Source organism: Staurois parvus, unplaced genomic scaffold (genome assembly GCF_062004578.1).
Source record: "Staurois parvus isolate SC_StPar_1 unplaced genomic scaffold, SC_StPar_1.0 ptg001150l, whole genome shotgun sequence".
In the NCBI taxonomy this organism is placed as follows: domain Eukaryota; kingdom Metazoa; phylum Chordata; class Amphibia; order Anura; family Ranidae; genus Staurois; species Staurois parvus.
This window is the reverse complement of record NW_028318946.1, coordinates 1,665,587-1,684,687: the sequence shown is the minus strand read 5'-3', so window position 1 is coordinate 1,684,687 and position 19,101 is coordinate 1,665,587. Positions and strand designations below refer to the sequence as shown.

The 19,101-nt window shown below is 44.6% G+C and overlaps 1 protein-coding gene across 1 annotated transcript in view; it reads left to right on the top strand.

Moving 5' to 3' along the window:
• Positions 1 to 16,850, top strand: part of LOC149439183 (coxsackievirus and adenovirus receptor-like) — a 44,426-nt gene extending 27,576 nt beyond the window's left edge. The window contains exons 5-7 of the mRNA XM_089659376.1: positions 1,782 to 1,904; positions 2,038 to 2,173; positions 16,176 to 16,850. Coding sequence (XP_089515502.1) covers positions 1,782 to 1,904; positions 2,038 to 2,173; positions 16,176 to 16,491 — 575 coding nt within the window. The 3' untranslated portion in view covers positions 16,492 to 16,850. The remainder of the gene's footprint in view (positions 1 to 1,781; positions 1,905 to 2,037; positions 2,174 to 16,175) is intronic.
• Positions 16,851 to 19,101: the final 2,251 nt, after the last annotated feature.

Here is a 19,101-nt window from a genome sequence, read left to right as displayed (position 1 = left end):
AATATATCTTATATCTGGAGGGCGATGATGTCACTCCTGTATAATATATCTTATATCTGGAGGGCGGTGATGTCACTCCTGTATAATATATCTTATATCTGGAGGGCGATGATGTCACTCCTGTATAATATATCTTATATCTGGAGAGTGGTGATGTCACTCTGTATAATATATCTTATATCTGGAGGGCGGTGATGTCACTCTGTATAATATATCTTATATCTGGAGGGCGGTGATGTCACTCCTGTATAATATATCTTATATCTGGAGAGTGGTGATGTCACTCTGTATAATATATCTTATATCTGGAGGGCGGTGATGTCACTCCTGTATAATATATCTTATATCTGGAGAGTGGTGATGTCACTCCTGTATAATATATCTTATATCTGGAGGGCGGTGATGTCACTCCTGTATAATATATCTTATATCTGGAGGGCGGTGATGTCACTCTGTATAATATATCTTATATCTGGAGATTGGTGATGTCACTCTGTATAATATATCTTATATCTGGAGGGCGGTGATGTCACTCCTGTATAATATATCTTATATCTGGAGAGCGGTGATGTCACTCTGTATAATATATCTTATATCTGGAGAGCGGTGATGTCACTCTGTATAATATATCTTATATCTGGAGAGCGGTGATGTCACTCCTGTATAATATATCTTATATCTGGAGAGCGGTGATGTCACTCCTGTATAATATATCTTATATCTGGAGAGCGGTGATGTCACTCCTGTATAATATATCTTATATCTGGAGGGCGGTGATGTCACTCTGTATAATATATCTTATATCTGGAGGGCGGTGATGTCACTCTGTATAATATATCTTATATCTGGAGGGCGGTGATGTCACTGTATAATATATCTTATATCTGGAGGGCGGTGATGTCACTCTGTATAATATATCTTATATCTGGAGAGCGGTGATGTCACTCCTGTATAATATATCTTATATCTGGAGAGCGGTGATGTCACTCTGTATAATATATCTTATATCTGGAGGGCGTTGATGTCACTCCTGTATAATATATCTTATATCTGGAGAGCGGTGATGTCACTCCTGTATAATATATCTTATATCTGGAGAGCGGTGATGTCACTCTGTATAATATATCTTATATCTGGAGGGCGGTGATGTCACTCCTGTATAATATATCTTATATCTAGAGAGCGGTGATGTCACTCTGTATAATATATCTTATATCTGGAGGGCGGTGATGTCACTCTGTATAATATATCTTATATCTGGAGAGCGGTGATGTCACTCTGTATAATATATCTTATATCCGGAGGGCGGTGATGTCACTCTGTATAATATATCTTATATCTGGAGAGCGGTGATGTCACTCTGTATAATATATCTTATATCTGGAGGGCGGTGATGTCACTCTGTATAATATATCTTATATCTGGAGAGCGGTGATGTCACTCTGTATAATATATCTTATATCCGGAGGGCGGTGATGTCACTCTGTATAATATATCTTATATCTGGAGAGCGGTGATGTCACTCTGTATAATATATCTTATATCCGGAGAGCGGTGATGTCACTCTGTATAATATATCTTATATCTGGAGAGCGGTGATGTCACTCTGTATAATATATCTTATATCCGGAGAGCGGTGATGTCACTCCTGTATAATATATCTTATATCTGGAGGGCGGTGATGTCACTTCTGTATAATATATCTTATATCTGGAGAGCGGTGATGTCACTCCTGACCATAAGTCTGACTATAACTCCTTTTATTTTCTGGGCTCATACAGAACCTTTAAATGGAGATTTGCTGATCAAGAACCTCTCGGACGCCTATGTGGGAGCCTATCAGTGTGCAGTCGGGAATGTGGTCGGCAGTAGCACGTGTGTGGCCGATCTGACCGTGTCTTCAGGTGAGAGGAGTTACAATACCATTGACCTATGTACTTACAAAGAGCATCTATGCCCATCGACCAATCAGATGTGTCGGTTTTATTAATGGTGATGAAGGAGGTGGTGACTGTGTCCCCTCTCTCCCTGTGACAGCCAATCGTACCGGGATTATAGTCGGGGCAGTTTTCGGGGCCCTCCTCCTTCTCCTCCTCCTCCTTCTGCTCATCTGGTGTCTGATTTGCTGCTGCAACAAAAGGCGATATGAAAAGGAAATCGCTAACGACATCCGGTAAGCTCTGGAAATCCGCCTTGCATTTAATAAATGAAATAATCGCGTTTCCTTTTTTTGTATTGACATGAAAGTGAATGTGATCACCTTGAAGCTGACGTTTAATCCGCTTATCTTTCACTTTCCCTGGGTCCTCTCTTCCCCCCCAATCAATACGCTAAGGATGTTCCATTTACATTACGTTACCTTTTTATGTCATCACTGGGTCACTCTGCTTCTCTATGCAATTGCAGGCAGATCATGGCTGCTGGGAGGGGCCGGCGTAGCTTCCTGAAAACATCACAGCACCCTGCCTCAGTACTCCTTTTTAGAGCCCTCAGCCCTGATGCCGCAGGAGTTATACAAATATCAAAAGGCCTTGATGCGTGGGTGTCAATTTGGAGTGAGTGGGTGTTGCTAAGCAGGCTGAATTTGCATAGGCAACACCCCCAGGTGATGCTGAACCTTCAAGTGAAATCTAAGGAATGAAAGGGCGGGGTCAGGGGCAGTCAGTTTGCAGAGGAAAGTGCTAGATGGCACTGGATGTCCTCCAGCCAGAAAATGAGGCGGAGCTCTATCTGACTGGCTGCAGCTTCTAATGCACATTGTGAGCAGCTCCCAGTGTGCGGTACAATCAGAGGAAGCTGTTTCAGTCCAGGAGAGGAGCCGGTATACCTGTGCAAGCATGCTGTCTGGTTGGCTTTTTCTGCACAGCATAGAGTTGTTCAGCAAGGATGCTGAGTGCAATGTAATCCTATGGATAACTATTGGAGGACCCGCTTAAAAAGATGTATTTTAAATATTATTGTTCATACCTATATGGAAGAAAAATATATTTGAAATATATTTTAAAAATATTTTTCCCAAATACATTGATATATATCTGAAATGCTACAATTTTGGCCGTGTGCAATATATATATATATACACACACACATATATACACACACACATATATACACACACACATATATACACACACATTATATACACACACATTATACACACACACATATATATATATACACACACACATATATATACACACACACATATATACACACACATATATATATATACACACACATATATACACACACATATATATATATACACACACACATATATACACACACACATATATATATATATACACACACACATATATATACACACACATATATATATATACACACACACATATATACACACACACATATATATACACACACATATATACACACACACATATATATATATACACACACACACATATATACACACACACATATATATATATATACACACACACATATATATACACACACATATATACACACACACATATATATATATACACACACACATATATACACAAACATATATATATATATACACACACACACATATATACACACACATATATACACACACATATATACACACACACATATATATATATATACACACACACACATATATACACACACATATATATATATACACACACACATATATATATATATACACACACACACATATATACACACACATATATATATATACACACACACACACACACACATATACACACACACACATATATACACACACATATATACACACACAAATATATATATATATACATATATAGACAAATACATATTTAAATATATATACACACACACATTAATATATAGATATTTATATAGGCACACACACACATATACACATTGCATATTGGAATGCGTTTTTATTACAAAATATGAAAAATATTTTTAAAAATCCATTTCAAATATACTGCATGTCTTTAACCACTTCCTGTCCGGACACTTTTACCCCCTTCCTGTCCAGGCCAATTTTCAGCTTTCGGCGCTCTCACATTGTGAATGACAATTACTCAGGCATACAACACTGTATCTAAATGAAATTATTATCATTTTTTTCAAACAAATAGAGCTTTAATTTGGTGGTATTTAATCATCACTGGGGTTTTTATTTTTTGCTAGAAAAATGAAAAAAGGCTGAAAATTTTGAAAAAAAACATGTTTTTCTTAGTATTTGATACTAAATTTTGCAAATAAATATACTTTCTTCATAAATTTAGGCCAAAATCCATTGTGCTACATTTTGTTGGTAGACATAACCCAAATCAGTGTGTATTATTTAGTCTTTGTGAAAGTTATAGAGTCCACAGACCACGGCATATATATTTGATATATGTTAAAATGTATCAATCCTGATGCACGGACTACCTATATAATTTCTTGGGGCCCTAAAATGCCAGGACAGTACAAATACCCCCCAATGACCCCTTTTTGGAAAGTAGACAGTCTGAGGTATTTAATGAGAGGCATGGGGAGTTTTTTGAAGTTGTAATTTTTTGCCAATTTTTTAAGGAAATGATGAAAGTAAAAAAAATTCTTTTTTTTTTTCCCACAAAGTTGTCATTTAACAAGTTCTTTCTCTCACACGGCATAGGCATACTTGCAATTACACCCCAAAACACATTCTGCTACTCATCCTGAGTATGGCGATACCACATGTGTAAAACTTTTTCACAGCCTAACCACATAGAAGGGCCCCACATCCAATAAGCACCCTTAGGCGTTCTAGGGGCAAAAATTACACATCTAATTTCTTGACTGTCTATCACAGTTTTGGAGGTCCTGGAGCACCAGGACAATTGAATTACCCACAAAATGACCCCATTTTCAAAAGAAAACACCTCAAGGTATGTTTTAAGAGGCATGGGGAGTCCTCTGAAGACTTCATTTTTTGCCACATGTTTTTGGAAAATGTGAAAAGAAAATGAAAATGTATTTTTTTTTACGCAAAGGTGTCAATCTATGAAATATTTCTATTACACAGCATAGGCATACTTAAAATGATACCTCAAAACGCATTCTTTAACTCCTGCTGAATATGGCGATACCAAATGTGTGAGACTTTTTCACAGTCTGGCCACATAGAGGGGTTCCACATCCAATAAGCACCTGTTAGTGTTCTAAGGGCAAAAATTACACATCTAATTTCTTGACTACCTATTGCCGTTTTGGAGGTCCTGGAGCATCAGGGCAATGGAATTATCCACAAAATGACCCCATTTTGGAAAGCAAACACCCCAAGGTATGTTTTAAGAGGCATGCAGAGTCTTCTGAAGACTTCATTTTTTGCCACAAGTTTTTGGAAAATGCGAAAAGAAAATGAAAATGTATTTTTTTCTACACAAAGTTGTCAATCTATGAGATATTTCTAATACACTGCATAGGCATACTTAAAATTACACCCCAAAACACATTCTCTAACTCTTCCTGAATATGGTGATACCAAATGTGTGAGACTTTTTCACAGTCTGGCCACATAGAGGGGTTCCACATCCAATAAGCACCTGTTAGCGTTCTAAGGGCAAAAATCACACATCTAACTTCTTACCTACCTATTGCTGTTTTGGAGGTCCTGGAGCATCAGGACAATGAAGTTATCCACAAAAAGACCCCATTTTGGAAAGCAAACACCCCAAGGTATGTTTTAAGATGCATGGGGAGTCTTCTGAAGACTTCATTTTTTGCCATATGTTTTTGGAAAATGTGAAAAGAAAATGAAAATATATTTTTTTTTATGCAAAGTTGTCAATCTATGAGATATTTCTATTACACAGCATAGGCATACTTAAAATTACACCTCAAAATGCATTCTTTAACTCCTGCTGAATATGGCGATACCAAATGTGTGAGACTTTTTCACAGTCTGGCCACATAGAAGGGTTCCACATCCAATAAGCACCTGTTAGCGTTCTAAGGGCAAAAATTACACATCTAATTTCTTGACTACCTATTGCCGTTTTGGAGGTCCTGGAGCATCAGGGCAATGGAAGTATCCACAAAATGACCCCATTTTGGAAAGCAAACACCCCAAGGTATGTTTTAAGAGGCATGGGGAGTCTTCTGAAGACTTCATTTTTTGCCAAAAGTTTTTGGAATATGTTAAAAGAAAATGAAAATGTATTTTTTTCTATGCAAAGTTGTCAATATAGAAGATATTTCTAATACACTGCATAGGTATACTTAAAATTACACCCCAAAACACATTCTCTAACTCTTCCTGAGTATAACGATACCACACGTGCAAGACTTTTTCACAGCCTAACCAAATGGAGGGGCCCCACATGCAATAAGCACCGTTAGGCATACTAAGGGCAAAAATTACACATCTAATTTATTGACTACGTATCACAATTTTGGAGGTCCTGGAGCAGCAAAGTCTTCTGAAGACTTAATTTTTTACACAGATTTTTAGAAAATGTGAAAAAAAGTAGTTATTTTTTCTTTAATGCAATGTTACCAATAATAACATATTTCTAACACACTGCATAGGTATTCTTAGAATAACACTTTAAAACACATTCTGCTACTTTTCATGAGTATGGGGATACCACATGTGTAAGACATTTTCAGTGTTTGGACTGATTACTGGTCATTGCAACCTGTTTATCACAAAAATTAGCAAACATTATATATCAATAAAGCATAGTGTAGCTTCACCTACAGCCTGTTCCTAAAAGCTTAACCTATTAGTACGTGGCTGTCCACATAGCACTATGTTCATTCACCAAGAAGTTGAACAAAAGATAAACCAAAGAGTACCTGTTGTTTCAGTGCAGAGGATGGGTGGCACCAGTGTCTTGCAGGAAGGTAGCCAGTGGGATGTGCAGATGGGTCAGTACCGGTGTCATGCATAGACGTGGTGAGCAAACAGGCAAAGTAGTGGTCCAGGAAGAAGACAGGAACATGGTCCATAAAAAGGCCACAGTCAATACAGACAGCAAGCAAAGACGTGGTAAAAGGATTGGTCCAGGCAGAAACATTAAGCTTAGGGCCTTGGTTAGGTAAGACTGGACAAAGGGGTAGAGGCTTCCTCCCACCCAAATCTCTTCGAAGCCTCTGGTCTCCAGACCCTGATCCGGGAATTAAAAAACCCAAAGAAAACAAAAAAGTTTTCTCTGCTCGGAAACACTACTCTGGATCCCCTCACATACGTGAGACCCCTGTGTTGTCTTGAATCCCACTACTAAAGTGGGAGGGCAAAAGATCAGTCCAGGAGGCAGGCAGAGGCATGGTCGATTAACAGGCCGAGGTCAGTTCAGGCAGCAAGCAGAGGCATGGTCGATTAACAGGCTGAGGTCAGTTCAGGCAGCAGGCAGAGGCATGGTCCATTAACACACCGAGGTCAGTTCAGGCAGCAAGCAGAGGCATGGTCAATAAACAGGCCGAGGTCAGTTCAGATGGAAGGCAGGAAAATGAATTCAGGCAACAGGCAGAAACGTGGCAGGGAAATAGCAAACAGAGGACAAAGAAATATATCTTCACCGTACTTCACTAATAATGTAGTGCGGTATGGTAGATACGGAAGCACTCTTCTATACAGAGACCAGGCTTTGAGGGACACTGGGGACAGTAGTATCGGGTGTCAGATCGAATTCTATGTTTGGAGCATACCCGACATCTCTTTTGAGGATTGCGGTCTGTTTCGGTAGGGGGGACGATATTGGGGAAATGTCTTTCATGCAATCGGCTCACTGCATCAGACCGAATTTGTTCAGGTACGGGTCTTCCTTGATAGATGAGGGATGTGATAATCTCTTCCTGATATTGTAAGAAGGTGACAGGTCTTTGTGTGGACTTCTGGAAAACGATGTAGGAATTGTACAGGGCCATATGGAAAAGGTAGAAGGATACTTTTTTATACCAGTAGATTGATCTTCTGTTGGGTATGTAGGGCTGTAACATTTGATCATTTAAATCCACTCCCCCCATGAACAGGTTGTATTCGTGTATGCATTGGGGTTTTCGGATGGGACCGCGACTTCCTTGAATTTCCAATGAGCTGCTGTTATGGATAGATGAAAGGACATACACATCCCGTTTGTCTCGCCACTTAAGGGCCAGGATCTCTTCATTTCTCAAGCTAGCTGACTCCCCCCTGTTTAGCTTGGTGGCAACCAATTGTTGTGGAAATCCCTTCCGATTGGGTCGAGCTGTGCCACAGGCTACAGTGTCCTTGAGATAAAGGTGGCGGAAAAGGGGCAGGCTTGTGCAGAAATTGTCCACGTAAAGATGGTACCCCTGATTGAAGAGGGGGTATACCAGGTCCCAGACAATTTTTCCACTAATCCCCATATAGGCTGGGCATTCAGGGGGCTCTAGCTGACTGTCCTTTCCCTCGTAGATACGGAACTTGTGCACGTATCCTGTGGACCTTTCGCAGAGTTTGTTCATCTTCACCCCGTATCTGGCCCGTTTACTTGGAATGTACTGTTTTATGATCAGCCTCCCAGTGAAATGGATTAGGGATTCATCGACACAGATGTTTTTTTTCAGGACAATATATTTCTGAAAATTTTTGGTTGAAATAATTGATTAGTGGACGAATTTTATAAAGTTTGTCGTACTCGGGGTGATCTCTGGGGGGGAACAGGGAATTATCGTTGAAATGTAGAAAGTGCAGAATTGTTTTATAGCGGGTCCTGGACATAGTGGCAGAAAAGAGCGGCATGTGTTGAATGGGATTTGTCGACCAATAAGCATGCAGTTCATTTTTTTTTGTTAGTCCCATATTAAATGTAAGGCCAAGAAAAACTTTAAATTCTTCAACTGTGAGGCATTTCCACTCAAATGTTCGAGCATAACAGGAGTTGGGATTTTGGGTGATAAATTGCTGGGTGAAAATATTGCATTGTGCACAACTGAATTCAAAAAATCTTCAGTGAAAAATAAATGGAAATAATCAATGGCTGTAAAATTTTGGGTTTCTGCCTGAATGCCTGACTGGGCTATGAATGGGGGAATTATAGGTGCTCCTGATCCTGAAGGTAGCCACACAGGGTTTAAAAGAGCATCTGGGACAGCAGTATGGGCCCTAATCCTTGGTGGCTGATGTGACACCTGAATACTAGAACTTGCACTTACAGTGCTGGTAGTAGCCATATCAGAAGAACGTATTGAGCTGCTGGTGGTTGCTTGCTGCTCCTTGGAGTTCCTCATTCTTTTTGTTGGAACGCCTTCTTCTGATTCAGAGAGTGAACCGCTGCTGTGTTCTGGTTCATATACAGAATCAGAGTTTGACAGTGAGAGTTCTCCGTCACTCTCATCTGTCATACTCAGAATTTGAAATGCCTCCTCGCTTGTATATGATCTTTTGGCCATATTTTTGACACTGATCAGGACCCACTGGTATGGCAGTGATCAGGATGGTGTTGCGGTGAGGGACAGATATCTGGCTGCAGTTGGTTCACACTAGTCACTGTTGGGCAAAAATCAGAGATACAGTGAGGTGGCTGGCAATGTTTTGTGAGTGTGTGTAAACTGTGTGCAAAGGCTGAAAATTACTCACAGTTAGCTGTACTGGATCTCTCTCCTCACAGACGATGGCAGTGAACAGGATCCACTGGTGTGGCAGAGATCAGGGACACTTTATGAACAGGTACACTGTAAGGTGATCAGGGACACTGATTGGGCCACTGTATGGTGATCAGGGACACTGCTGGGCCACTGTGGTGATCAGGGACACTGCTGGGCCACTTGTGTGGCGATCAGGGACACTGTGGCAATCAGGGACACTGTGGCGATCAGGGACACTGCTGGACCACTTGTGTGGCGACCATGGACACTGCTGGGCCACTGCGATGAGCAGGACACTGCTGGGCCACTTGTGTGGCGATCAGAAACACTGCTGGGCAACTGCGGTGATCAGGGACACTGCGGTGATCAGGGGCACTGCTGGACCACTTGTCCGGCGATCAGGGACACTGCTGGCCACTTGTGTGGTGATCAGGGACACTGCTGGGCCACTTGTGTGGTGATCTGGGCCACTGCGGCAATCAGGGACACTGCGGTGATCAGGGACACTGCTGGACCACTAGTGCAGCAATCGGGGACACTGCGGTGATCAGGGACACTGCTGGGACACTGCGGCGATCAGGGACACTGCTGGACCACTTCTGCGGCGATCAGGGCCACTGCTGGGCCACTGCGATGATCAGGACACTGCTGGGCCACTTGTGTGGCAATCAGAAACACTGCTGGACTACTGCGGTGATCAGGGACACTTCGGTGATCAGGGGCACTGCTGGACCACTTGTCCGGCGATCAGGGACACTGCTGGGCCACTTGTGTGGTGATCAGGAACACTGCTGGGCCAATGTGGGGATCAGGGACACTGCTGGGCCAATTGTGTGGTGATCAGGAACACTGCTGGGCCAATGCGGTGATCAGGGACACTGCTGGGCCACTTGTGTGGTGATCAGGAACACTACTGGGCCAATGCGGTGATCAGGGACACTGCTGGGCCACTTGTGTGGTGTTCAGGGACACTGCTGGGCCACTGCGGCAATCAGGGCCACTGCGGCGATCAGGGACACTGCTGGACCACTTGTGCGGCAATCAGGGACACTGCGGTGATCAGGGACACTGCTGGGCCACTGCGGTGATCAGGGACACTGCTGGACCACTTGTGCGGCAATCAGAGACAATGCTGGGTTACTTGTGCGGCAAACAGGGACACTGCTGGGCCACTTGTGTGGCGATCAGGGACACTGCTGGGCCACTGCGGCAATCAGGGACACTGCGGCAATCAGGGACACTGCTGGACCACTTGTGCGGCAATCAGGGACACTGTGGCGATCAGGAACACTGCTGGACCACTTGTGCGGCAATCAGGGACACTGCGGTGATCAGGGACACTGCTGGGCCACTGTGGCGATCAGGGACACTGCTGGACCACTTGTGTGGCAATCAGGGACACTGTGGTGATCAGGGACACTGCTGGGCCACTGCGGCAATCAGGGACACTTCTGGGCCACTTGTGTGGCAATCAGGGACACTGCTTGGCCACTGCGGCGATACTGCTGGGCCACTTGTGTGACAATCAGGGACACTGCTTGGCCACTGCGGCGATCAGGGACACTGCTTGGCCACTTGTGTGGCGATCAGGAACACTGTGGAGATCAGGAACACTGCTGGGCCACTATGTGGCGATCAGGGACACTGACAATCAGGGACACTGCTGGGCCACTTGTTGGGCGATCAGGGCCACTTGTGGGCGATCAGGGCCACTTGGGGCAATCAGGGCCACTTGGGGCAATCAGGGACACTTGTGGGGGCAATCAGGGACACTTGTGGGGGCAATCAGGGCCACTTATGGGCAAAGCCACTTGTTGGGGCAATCAGGGACACTTGTGGGGGCAATCAGGGCCACTTATGGGCAAAGCCACTTGTTGGGGCAATCAGGGACACTTGTGGGGGCAATCAGGGCCACTTATGGGCAAAGCCACTTGTTGGGGCAATCAGGGCCACTTATTGGGGTGATCAGGGCCACTTTAGGGGCGATCAGGGACACTTTAGGGGCGATCAGGTGTCTACTACCTCCTCTTGGCTGTTTCTCCTCTCACAGACAACTCCGTGAGAGGAGAAGGAGGCGGAAGCCGCACCATGCGGCTTTTGTTTACACTTATGCTGTGTCCTTATTGGACACAGCTGATCACATGGTATGGGACCGATTTCATTGGTCCCATACCATGTCACGTAATCTACCGAGTCCGTCGGACTCGGCGATCATCGGGCTCGCGGGTGCGCGCTCTAGGAGCCGCGCACGAGCCTCAGACACAAGGTGCCGTTTAGAGACGGCAACCCGCTCCTGTAGATGTCCCGTCCTGCCGTTTATAAACAGCGGCCGGACGGGAAGTGGTTAAAAATACAAATCTACATTTTTGGAATGCATTTACAAATATATGTAAAAATATTTTAAAATGACTTTTTTATATGTTAAAAAAAAACTAAAGAATGTATTTAAAAAATATATATTTTTATAAAATATTTTTCATATATGTTGTAATATATAAAAAATGCATTTCAACATCCAGTATATATATATATATATATATATATATATTTCAAAATATATGAAAAATATTTTTAAAAATATATTTGTTGAAAATATATTTTTTAGATTTTTTTTAACATATAAAAAAGTCATTTTAACATATATTTTTACGTATATTTGTAAATGCATTCCAAAAATGTAGATTTGTATTTTTAAAGACATACGGTATATTTGAAATGTGGTTTTAAAAATATTTTTCATATATTTTGTAATAAAAACGCATTTCAACATACAGTATATATATATATATACATGCACACACACACACACATATATATATATATAAATATATTATGAAATATATTGAATATGGCCAAAATTGTAGCATTTCAAATATATGTCAGTATTTTGGGAAAAATATTTTTAATATATATTTCAAGTATATTTTTCTTCCATGTGGGTATTGAAGACAGCAAGTAAACAATTTTTAGCTTTGCAAACCTTTTGTTTGAAATGGAAAGAATTAAATGTTAGAAATGAATGGCCCCCCAAAAAATACACGATAGAGCCCCCCTGAATCCTATTTATAGAGTATTTTTCCTTTTACACCAGTAGCGCCAAATTGGATCACTTGGGTTTTGTCGATCTGGTTGGTCAGCATTAAGCAAAGCGTCCACAAGATGGCAGTATTGCATGAATAAAGTCCTATAGCAGGTTTGATATGCCTGCTGTTAGCAAAGTGTCCATTAGATGGCGGTGTTGAAGCAATTAGTAACTTTCTATATGATTTTATTTGTTACAGGTACTTATTAGTGATGGGCCCAACACCCCAACCCCACAACCCCCCCCCCCCCCCCCGTTTGGTTTGCAGTCGAACATCCGAACCTACAGAAGGTTCGACCGTGAACTTCGAACACGGACTGAACAGCTGAGCCGTATCTTAGTATGTGGTGAGATACGGCTCAATGACTAAAATCCGGCGTGAGCTCTATGATGAAGTCATGCGATATTTTAGTAGTAAGACATTCATTAATGTTGCAGCTGTCAGTGGGGATCCCCTCTGACAGCTGAATGTCAAAAGAATTGTTGGCATTTCCTGACAGTTAAAACATTTTTTTTTAAAACGGTGTGGTGTTCCCCCTCCCATTCATACCAAGCCCTTCGGGTCTGGTATGGATTTTGAGGGGAACCCCCATGCCAAAATTTTTTAAAAATTGGCAGGGAGGTCCCCCCTTTCTCTTGAACCATACCAGACCACATTCCCTCAACATGCTCCCCCCCCCCAAAGCACCGTGTCCCCATGTTGATAGGGATAAGGGCCTCTTCCCCACAACTGTGGCCTGTAGTTGTGGGGGTCTGCATGAGGGGGGTTTATCAGAATCAGGAAGAAAGGGGGCCCCCTGATCTCGGCACCCCCTATGTGAATGAGTATGGGGTACATGGTACCGCTACCCATTCACGAAAAAAAAAGTGTAGAGTAAAAAAAGACAGGAGAAAAAAAAATGTCCCCCGAAGTAGATCCAGCATCAATCACGATGCCCGCCACCAACGCCCACCCGAAAAATGAATCGCTTGTGGCTCCCGATGACAGTTTTTAAATACTGTCATGATGTCACAAGGGGGTGGGGGTTAAGGGGTTAACCCCACCCCTGCCCCTTGTGACATCACTACGTGCTGTGATTTGGCAGGTGCATTGCTTTGACCAATCACAATCACTGCCAGGGTGCAGGGCATTGTGGGCGAATGGCCCACGGAGTGCCCATACTGTTCGGTGACTCGAACATGCAGCCCATGCCCAGGGGCGGACTGACAATTTGGAAACTTGGGCAATGCCTGAGGGCCCGGGGTCAGTGGGGGGCCCCAGGAGATGCCCCTGGTACCTTTTTCATAGGCTTTTTTGAGTTTGGGCAAGGACACAGGGGCCCCATGATCCCCTATTGCCCGGGGGGCCCATGAGTTGTCAGTCCGCCCCTGCCCATGTCTAATACTTATAGTGCACCCACATTTTACATGCATATCAGTCCCTAACCCTCAGGGGGCGTACAATCTTAGGTCCCTAACTTACATACAGTAGAGTACCTGGAGGAAACCCACACAGGCACAGGGAGAACATACAAACTCCAGGCAGATGGTGCTGTGGTTGAACCAACGACCCCAGTACTGCTAGGCGGAAGTGCTAACCACTTAGCCACTGTGCTGCTTCTGCACCTCTAAATTGCGCACATGTGAATGGTTATCACTCACATTCATACATACACATACAAGCAGGGGTGGACTGACAACTAATGGGGCCCCCAGGAAATAGGGAATCATGGGGCCCCTGAATCCTCGCCCACAAAAGCCTATGAAATGTACTAGGGGCATCTGATGTGGCTTCCTACTGACCCTGGGCTCCTGAATGGTCAGTCTGCCCCTGCATATTAGGGCCAATTTAGAGAGGAGCCAATTAACCTCCCAGCATGTCTTTGGAGTGTGGGAGGAAACCCACACAGGCACAGGGAGAACATACAAACTCCTGGCAGGTGGTGCTGTGGTTGGGATTTGAACCAATGCCCCCAGTACTGCCAGGTGGAAGTGGCCACTGTGCTGCTTCTGCACCTCTGAGTTGCGCACATGTGAATGGTTATCACTCACATTCATACATACACATACTAGGGCCATTTTAGATAGGAGACAATTAACCTACCAGCATGTCTTTGGAGGGTGGGAGGAAACTGGAGTACCCGGAGGAAACCCATGCAGGCACAGAGAGAACATACAAATTCCAGGCAGGTGGGGACGTGGTTGGGATTTTAACCAATGACCCGAGTGCTGCCAGGGGGAAGTGCTAACCATGTAGCCACTGTGCTGCTTCTGGACCTCTACGTTGCACACATGTGAATGGTTATCACTCACATTCATACAAGCAGTGGCGGACTGACAACTCATGGGGCCCCCGGGCAATAGGGAAGCATGGGGCCCCTGTGTCTTCACCCACACTCAAAACCACACCCAAAAAAGCCTATGAAAGGTACTAGGGGCATCTCATGGGGCCCCCTACTGACCCTGTGCCCTAGTGCCCAATTGGTCAGTCCGCCCCTGCATACAAGGTCCAATTTAGACAGGAGCCAATTAACCTCCCAGCATGTCTTTGGAGTGTGGGAGGAAACCGGAGTACCCAGAGGAAACCCACGCAGGAACAGAGAGAACATGCAAACTCCAGGCTTTCTGATAAAAAAAAAAAAAAAAATCCACAACATACATAAACTGGCTAAAATGAGGTCAAAAACAGTAACGCAGCATACAAAGGAAACACAGGTCTAAGGTGTCCCGGGATCTCAGCATTGCCCTTATTTAAGTTACTGAGCATGCTCAATGGCTCAAAAATGGGTATCAATTGAAGGGATCTCAGCAATGAGTAGGCGTTTACTGTATAATTAAGGGAGGGTCTGCACAGCAAATGGGCGTGATCCTGGCAGGGACACCCAGGAAGGTAGGTGTGGTCTAGCTGAGACCATATAGGAGGTGGACGTTTTAAGCATGGGTTGTGGATGATGGATGAAGATGTTGGCAAGTATGGTAACAAGCAGGGGCGGACTGACCATTTGGAAACTCGGGCACTGCCCGAGGGCCCGGGGTCAGTAGGGGGCCCCATGAGATGCCCCTGGTACCTTTTTCATAGGCTTTTTTGAGTTTGGGCAAGGACACAGAGGCCCCATGATCCCCTATTGCCTGGGGGCCCCATGAGTTGTCAGTCCGCCCCTGGTAACAAGTAAAACTTCAAAAAGTGGAGCCCCCCCCTTGGGAGAGATGTAAGGTACCAAGGCATCTCTTGGGCTCTTCTGGACATTTGTGGCAGAATTCATGCAAGCGAACTGTGTAGTGAAAGGGCCTACAGTGGACATGTCGATGAACTCTTGGGCCTTTTAGAGGAGTCATTGGGCTCCTTACAGTTCAGGAACCATGCAACCAATGCTGTTGTTTCTCGTATTTGTTCCCTACAGCTGAAAAGTCGCAGGTGGACCTCATGCTTCCCCCGATTCCAGCTATAGTTTCTATATGACACAATGGGGGAAGGGCCACATTATTTAGGCAAAGCTCGGGCACCATGATGTCTAAATATAGATGGATATCCCAATTAAATTCATTTTTTTTATATTTGCAGGGAGGATGTCAATGCCCCACCGCCAAGTCGCACGAACAGCCGGGCCAGCTCCGTCCGGACAGCAGCGGGCTACCGGCCACACCACATAAGCTACTCCCTACGAAGGGTCTACAACGCGGCACCCAGAGAGGAACCAACAGCTCCATCATTCTCTGGAAGCGATCCTATTAAAGTCAAGTTTGAGAGCCCCGTGCCTACCCCTGAACCCATCCTGATTGTTCCAGAAGCATCAAAATATAACCCATACAACATCCAGAGGGTGGGGGGGATCCCGGTGATGGTCCCAGCACAGAGCAGAGAAGGATTCATCGTGTAGAGAGGAATTTCTGGAAACTTTTATCTTCTGTAAGAACTTCTTCACCACGGACATCACTTCCAAACCGTTCAAGACATTTGTGATGGACAACGTTGGCCTATTCTTTTCTATAATGTACATATTGTGGGGAGGGGGGTGGCTGGAGAAGATGGATTTAGTGATGGAGTGATGGATGGGTTTGACCCTTAATGAAATGGACATCTTCTTATCTGTGGACCTTAAAGAACAAATGTTTTTACAACCACGCATTTCGTGATCTATTGCTAAACTTTACTGATGCAATTTTGTATTCGGAAGTGAGGTCTGGATTATTTTGAAGATGAAAAATGATATTTTATATAAATATGATATGTGATTTCCATGTGTTCCTTACTTGCCTTTCTAAAGTTCTCCAGACAAAAGGAATCTAAAGGTGTGTTTGGCTTAGAAGGAAAGCAGGCCTAGAAATTTGCCAAATTTACACTTGGGGATCCACAACACTGACACACTGACACTTGGGGGTCCAGAACAATGACAGCCTGACACTTGGGAGTCCAGAACAATGACACACTGACACTTGGGGGTCCAGAACAATGACGCACTGACACTTGGGGGTCCAGAACAATGACGCACTGACACTTGGGGGTCCAGAACAATGACACACTGACTCTTGCAGGTCCAGAACAATGACACCCTGACAGTTGGAGGTCCAGAACAATGACACCCTGACACTTGGAGGTCCCGGAACAATGACACACTGACACTTGGGGGTCCCGGAACAATGACACACTGACACTTGGGGGTTCCAGAACAACAACACACTGACACTTAGAGGTTCAAGAACAATGACACCCTGACATTTGGGGGCCCCAGAACAATGACACCCTGACACTTGTGGGTCCAGGAAGAATGACACTTGGGGGTTTTAGAACAACAACACACTGACACTTTGGGGGACTCAGAATAACAACACACTGACACTTGGGGGCCCTAGAACAATGACACCCTGACATTTGGGGGCCCCAGAACAATGACACCCTGACACTTGGGGGTCCAGGAAGAATGACACACTGACACTTGGGGTCCCAGAACAATGACACCCTGACACTTGGGGGTCCCAGAATAATGACACACTGACACTTGGGATTCCAGAAGAATGACACCCTGACACTTAATGGATCTAAGACAATGACACACTGACACTTGGGGGTTCCAGAACAACAACACACTGACACTTGGGGGTCCTAGAACAATGACACACTGACACTTGGGGGTCTCACAACAATGACACACTGACACTTGGGGGTCCAGGAACAATGACACATTGACATTTGGGTTGACACTTGGGGGTCAAGAATGTGTCATTCTTCTGGAACCCCAAGTGTCATCTTGAGTTGGCCCGCCCTTTGCAGCTTCAACTCTTCTGGGAAGGCCGTCCACAAGGTTTAGGAGGGTGTCTATGGAAAGGTTGGACCATTCTTCCAGAAGCACATTTGTCAGGTCAGGCACTGATGTCGGGGGAGGAGGCCTGGCTCGCAGTCTCCGCTCTAATTCATCCCAAAGGTGTTCTATGGGGTTGAGGTCAGGACTCTGTGCAGGACAGTCAAGTTCCTCCACCCCAAACTAACTCCTCCATGTCTTTAAAGACCTTGCTTTGTACACTGGTGCGCAGTCATGTTGGAACAGGAAGGGGCCATCCCCAAACTCTTCCCACAAAGTTGGGAGCATTCAGTTGTCCAAATGCAGATGCCTTAAGAGTTCCCTTCACTGGAACTAGGGGGCCAAGCCCAACCCCTGAAAAACAACCCCACACTATAATTCCCCCTCCACCAAATTGTACACCTGGCACAATGCAGTCAGGCAAGTATCGTTCTCCTGACAACCGCCAAACCCAGACACGTCCATGGATTGCCAGACAGAGAAGCGTGATTGGTCACTCCAGAGAACACGCCTCCATTGCTCTAGAGTCCAGTGGCGGCATGCTTTACATCCAACGCTTTGTATTGCACTTGGTGATGGAAGGCTTGGATGCAGCTGCTCGGCCATGGAAACCCATTCCATGAAGCTCTCTACACACTGTTGTTGTGCTCATCTGAAGGCCACACCAAGTTTGGAGGTCTTTAGCTATTGACTCTGCAGACAGTTGGCGACTTCTGCGCACTGTGCGCTTCAGCATGCGCTGACCCCGCTCTGTCATGTGACGTGGCCTACCACTTGGTGGCTGAGTTGCTGTTGTTCCCAGTTGCTCCCACTTTGTTATAATCCCACTAACAGTTGAGCGTGGAATATTTAGTAGCCAGGAAATGTCCCGGATGGACTTATTGCCCAGGTGGCCACCTATCACGGGACCACGCTTGGAGTCACTGAGCTCCTGAGAGCGACCCATTCTTTCACCAATGTTTGTAGAAGCAGTCTGCATGCCTAGGGGCTTGATTGTATACACCTGTGTCCATGGAGGGGATTGGAACACATGAATCACATGATTGGGAGGGGATTGGAGCACCTGAATTACATGATTGGGAGGGGATTGGAACACCTGAATCCCATGATTGGGAAGGGACTGGAACACATGAATCACATGATTGGGAGGGGATTGGAGCACCTGAATTACATGATTGGGAGGGGATTGGA